The sequence below is a fragment of the Festucalex cinctus genome, chromosome 10, assembly GCF_051991245.1.
Source record: "Festucalex cinctus isolate MCC-2025b chromosome 10, RoL_Fcin_1.0, whole genome shotgun sequence".
NCBI classification, from domain to species: Eukaryota; Metazoa; Chordata; class Actinopteri; order Syngnathiformes; family Syngnathidae; genus Festucalex; species Festucalex cinctus.
In genome coordinates this window covers 25,483,179-25,489,155 of record NC_135420.1, presented here as the reverse complement: position 1 = coordinate 25,489,155, position 5,977 = coordinate 25,483,179, and the positions used below count along the sequence as shown (strand labels likewise).

Sequence of the window (5,977 nt, the reverse complement as noted above, 5' to 3'; positions counted from 1 at the left end):
TCTGTTTGGGAAGAATATTTGGGAGTTTATTAAAAATATTAACAAAAATAGAACACCTATTTATTTATTTATTTATTTATTTATTAAACGACATTAAACAGAATGTGGTCATGGGCCGCCAGTTGCCTATCCTTGACGTACAGTAACTGTCTACACTTGTAAACTAGTTTGTCTCTTTACGTTCCTTTTATTATGTTTTATCATGTTTTTATTAACAACGTAACATTATTATTATTATTATTATTATTATTATTATTATTATTATTATTATTATTATTATTATTATTATTATTATTATTATTATTATTTTACGAATATAGCTCGTAAGGAAGGCTACCGTTGTTGACTTTATTGATGGAGTCTCAAATGTGTCCTAGCGGTGGCGCTAATTATCCCATTACCTGTTTACCATCCCCAAAACAAGCTAAAGAAGAAGTGGACCGCTGCTAGTAGAGCCATAAATGAGCAAAGCGACATAGCATAAGCACTTATTTGGATTGACTTTTTGCTTCTATCAGCACGGGTTTTTCGTCTTATAGTAAAACACTTCAACATATTTCTAAAACTCGTTAAAGTGTATGCTAACTACGTTAGCATATCTTGCTAGCAGCAAACGGAGACGCTAAGTTCAGCAGCCCACAGTTTAGCAACGAGCTAACTTTGTCGTTGTAGGCAAAATGTGTAAAGTTCGACTTTTGAGAACGTGGGTGAAGCAGCGGCTAAACGTGGCCGTCGAAGAGATATTTGAACTGTTTGAGAAGACGATAGCAGAGTTTGAGGAAGAACTTTGTTGTGGCAAAAAGGAGAATGAGCGAGGACAACGCAAACTGCTGGACGCGATGCCCGGTCCATCACACGAAACAGGTTTGTTTATTTTATTTTTGCAATATATATAACAAATTTTTGACAGACCAGAATGCAAACAGCATAACATATACGAATCACTTAATTCCAATATTTGTTACATATTGATTTATTCCCCGTATTCTCTTCATTCTGTAGAATGTTCCTTGGACAGACTGCTTCCAGTAGTCAATACATTATTTGTTGTTTACTTTATGCACTGACACACTCCTGTATTTTCCTTATGTGGGGCAGATGTGTGGCAGGTGTTGGCGGAGAGTCAGGAAGAAGAAGAGGTTCCCTCTGAGCAACAGGAGGAGCCGGCAGAGCTCTCCTCCCACATTAAAGAGGAAGAGGAGCAGATGTGCAGCAGTCGGGATGGGGAGCAGCTTCGAGGGATGGAGGAGGATGTCAAAACGGTGCCATGGACCAGCAACCTTGTGGAAAGTGAAGATGAAAAAGGTCAGTCATCACAGCTTCATCACCACACACTTTGCCGAACCACATATGACAAAAATGCTATTTTAAATATGGACAAAATAATAGATTTTATTTTTTAATAATAATAAAGAGGACATGTGGAACAATCCGCACGGGGAGCGACTTCAACGGCCGGGTGAGGCCGATGCGATCACGTTCACACAGACTGGCGTCCGTGTGAAGAGTGAAGAGGATGAAGGTCAGTCTTCGCGGCTTCGTCACAACCCAAGTGCGAAGTTCAGTCAACACGCGGCAACGGAAGCTGTCGGAGCAAGCTGCGGCGAGCCGCGTTCAATGCCGGACGCGAACGTGATGACTCAGTCGTCTGACGCGGATCACGTTGACGACCCCAGAGAGCCTTTGGCGACGAATGAGCAGTCGAAAGGTGATGCAACACGTCACACTGACATCAAAAACAGTGGAACGAAACTTTTCCCGTGCTCAGTTTGCGATAAAAGATGTCCGCCAAGAGTTGTATGAGTACACACGTGCTAATACACACGGGAGGCAAAGCGTTTTCCTGTTCTATCTGTGATAAACGATTCCACGATAAAACGCATGAAAAGACACACAAAGGTGAAACCCTTTCCGTGTTCAGTTTGTACTAAAGGTTTCCATTTTAGATCTGAATTGAAAATGCACATGAGCGCAAACACTGGCGAGAAGCCGTTCACGTGCAGGTCGTATATCGCACTCATAACAACAGAAGCTTGACGGCGAATGCTTCAACTGCTCTGAATGTGGCAAAATGTTTGCCAGGAAAGGAAATTCGAAAAAATCACATGTTGACGCACAGTCGACAAATGTCAATTTTAAAAATAGGTCCACTGAAAATGTCTGCCTCGAAGCTCCGCCCCGGAATCATGTTTGCACCGATGTCCACGTTTCTACACGGATCCTTTTTGCGGTTGCGCACAGTGGACAGGAAGTTCTTGAGCTTGTTGTAGCTAACAGGCAGAGATCCACTTGTTTACTCATGGACTCTTTTTGAAACATCATCTGTAAGTGACTTTTAAGATATTATTACATGTGTGAACTAAATGGTAGTGTGTTTGTTTACTTTGGGGGAAAAAAAATGGCAATCGCTAGTGTGCTAATGCTAATCCAGATTGCTAACCGTTTCGCAAATTTTGTTGGCGTTTAGGAACATATTGAATTGGATTTTTTTTTTTTCAAGGAATGACATCAAAAGGAGCCGAGAGGGCAAGGAGATATCGGGAACGTCGAGACGCCGACCCGGACAGAAGAAGAAAGTATCTTGAGAAGGAACGGCACAAATGGAAAAAACAAAGAGAGACTGGAAAGAAGAAGAGCATCCATGAGCTCAGTGAGATAGAAAAGAGGGCGTTAAGAATGAAATGGAGAGAGGCCAAAAGTCAGTCCAGGGAAAGAAACAGGGCGAGTGCTTTGCTGCAATCGGAGACGCCACCGAACTTGCCTGCAGCTGCGAAATTTCCTGAAATTCGTCCTGCGCCGATGATCGTCAGGTTCTATCATTGGAAGTTGAGCTGATGAGGTTTGATTGATTTGGCACATTCTTAAATGTCAATGTAAAGCGAGCTCTTGTATATTTTAACTTAAAAGTATTTGTAGTTATTTATGATAGTATTTATTGTCTATGTTTTGTCATGTTTTTTTTTTTTGTTTCATGTTAATAAATTATTCTCACAAGTTAGCACAATATTTTCTGTGATTCCTTTATAGACAAATAGTATTATTGTTTGAAAGTTTGACCAGATAAATCATACATTTTACTATCAGAAATTTATTGTTTAGTAAGTGACTAAAAGCCTTCTGGAATGCACACTATTTGTTTAAGAAAGATATTTATTTTGTTATGTTTTGGATTTGGGCTGTTTTTTGTTTTTTTTTTGGACGAAATATGTGCTATTTGTCTATATGCGTTTACTGTTCAAAGCAGACAACTTGTATTGTGGCCCACCATGAAAACATGTTTGACACCACTGCTCTTTAAATATAGTTTAAACTGAAGCTGGAGCTCTATATATTTTTTGTTTGTTTAATGATAAAACCTGTTCATTCTTTCCTTAAAATAAAAAAAAAATATTTGAACTTTTTCCTTCTTAGACTTTTTTTTTTTTTGATTTTGTGTTACTTCACCAATTAATACATGGTTTTAGTACAAGTAGTAGTAGATAGACAGGTAGATAATTTACATTATATTTATTATAATTTAAAGACAGTATGTTTTTTATAGTCAATCTTGCTGTCTCAATGTATGCCAATTGGCGGCGGTAATGTACATTAAACGTAATTGCCAAAGGCCGTAAACACCACAGAAGAAGAAGAATGCGGAAGTAATCCACGGTGGTTACTGAGCGACGGAGCGCATCCGAGTTGAAGGTGATCTCGTTTTTCTCCGCGTTGCATTTGTTTTTTGTTTTTTTCCTCGCGCAACACGCGTCTCACGTGTGACACAAGATACGACAGTCGCGGCGTTCGAGCTTAAACTCGTCGAATCGAACGTGCTTAAGTTACAGACGTTGGCGTTAGCTTAGCTTGCTAGCGTTCAAATTAGCCACACGTCACAAAGCAGCGAGCTAGCACTATCGTGGCAAAAAAAATGTGTAAAGTCACCATATTGAGAGAATTAATGAAGCGGCGACTAAACCTCGCCGTGGAGGAAATTTATCAACTTTTTGAAAGAACCATCATGGAGTACGAGGAGGAACTCAGTCGAACAAAAGAGGAGAAAGAGCGACAAAGCCAACTGCTGGGCGCAGCTTTAAAGTCTCACGGTGGCATACAGCAGGCAGGTTGGTGGACTTGTTTTTACTATTGAACACCCTTTATACTATAATATACTACATTACATTTGAGTCTAACTTATTAGGGCTACCCATGACATGATTTTGGTTAATGTTTTGCTGCCCTTGCGTGTTACAGATATGCAGCAGGTATTGATAAGTCAAGAAGAGGAGCCAGTGACAGAGCACCCTGTCATTAAAAAGGAAGAAGATGATGATGATGTGTGGAACAATCAGGATGTGGACCAGCCTCAATGGCCAGAGGCGGTGGAGGAGGACGAGGAGGTTAACACGTTCACAGACGATGCTCACAATGAGCAAAGATTCTTGGATCCAGAAAGCACCTTCGCCCCACTATCAGACGTAGAAGATGACTGTGATTACGGAAGAGAGGAATCTTTCTCATGCCCGTTTTGTCATAAATTATTCTCCTCCAAAGGGAATATGAAGAGACACATGACATCACACCAGCAAGCGCAGAAAACCTTTACCTGCTCCATTTGTGCGGAAATTTTCCCGACAAGGGGGCTGCTCCGATCACACCGACGACGACACGCCGCCAACAACTCGGACAGCCAGAAGTTTGAGTGCTCTGAGTGCGGGCAGGCGTTCACGAAGGTCGCCCGCTTGAACAGACACATGGCAAAACACACGGGAGAGAAACCGTTTGCATGCTCGTTCTGCGGCAAAAAATTCACTTGGCATTACGCGCTGAAAAGGCACATGAGGTCGCACTCGAGCAGGGAGCACTTCTCGTGTCCGGTGTGCGCTAAAGACTTCACCACGAAGTGGTACATCGCCGTGCACATGAGAACGCACACCGGCGAGAAACCCTTCCAGTGCAACGTGTGCCAGAAACAATTTCATTTTAAGAACGGCTTTAAGAAGCACACGTGCGTGGTGGACAACCAAAATGCAGGAAATGAAGACGAAGGGCGGCCGGCAAACTGACTTTGCGATAAGCTAATAATGCTCATGGCGCTTGCCGAATTGATGTGAAACGTTTTTCTTTTGAAATTGCTTATTGTTTGTGATTTTTTTTTTTTTTTTTAATTCTAAACAGTTGGGATGTAATGATATCCAAACGTCACTATGATATATGAACCTAACAATATGATATGCATGGTATTGTGAGGAGGTGGTCGACAAAAAAAGATTAAAAAAAAAAAAAATGTATAAAATCTCACAATTTTGAAAAAAAATATTGATATTGGAAAAAATTACAATATTTTGTTTTTGTACATAACTGACGTTATTGTGTTCGTATTGGATAGTATGGTCTATGACTATAGTTCACAATGCCTTGTTTGAAGTGGGAGAAAAGTATTATTTTTTTTTAATTTTGACGGATGTGACTGCTTTTGTTTGTAACATGACAGCACCAATATGGCAGCAATTATTTTTTCTTTTTGGCAGTAATTTTAATATTGCGACAAATCGACAATATCCCCGTTATTGTTACATCCCCACTCAACAGTTTTAATGACAATTTCTTGTTAATGTAGCACTTTTTGAATTATAATAAAGAGTACAAAAACAAATTCAAGGTAATTATTATTATTATTTTTTTATTGACACTTATTGGATGCGAACAGGTGTATATGACAGCGCTGTTTATCCTACTGAGAGGCGAATGTTGACTCGTTGTTATGGTTTGTTCAAGGTCGCAACGTTCTCGAAACGTTTTAATTTTTCTTCTTGTCACAAACCATTAAAACATTAGGTGAGTATTTGGCGTACGTCGCGACTTTGAACGAAGCCTGTTGAAATGAAAATTCATGAGCTTCGCAAACGTTTGCTCAGTGAGATTTTTTTTTTATTTCATCATTTGTGATGGTTTTTAGACTTGTGTACAAATTTAGGTTACATGGGACAAAAAAAATAGG

At 40.0% G+C, this 5,977-nt stretch overlaps 1 protein-coding gene across 1 annotated transcript; it reads left to right on the top strand.

The window, feature by feature from the left end:
- The first annotated feature begins 387 nt into the window (after positions 1-387).
- Positions 388-5,632, top strand: LOC144027503 (uncharacterized). Its single transcript, XM_077535088.1, has 5 exons — positions 388-864; positions 1,099-1,305; positions 1,415-1,708; positions 2,501-4,100; positions 4,231-5,632. Exons 1-4 carry the CDS (start codon positions 678-680, stop codon positions 2,833-2,835), a joined length of 1,023 nt encoding a protein of 340 aa, XP_077391214.1. The 5' UTR covers positions 388-677; the 3' UTR covers positions 2,836-4,100; positions 4,231-5,632.
- Positions 5,633-5,977: the final 345 nt, after the last annotated feature.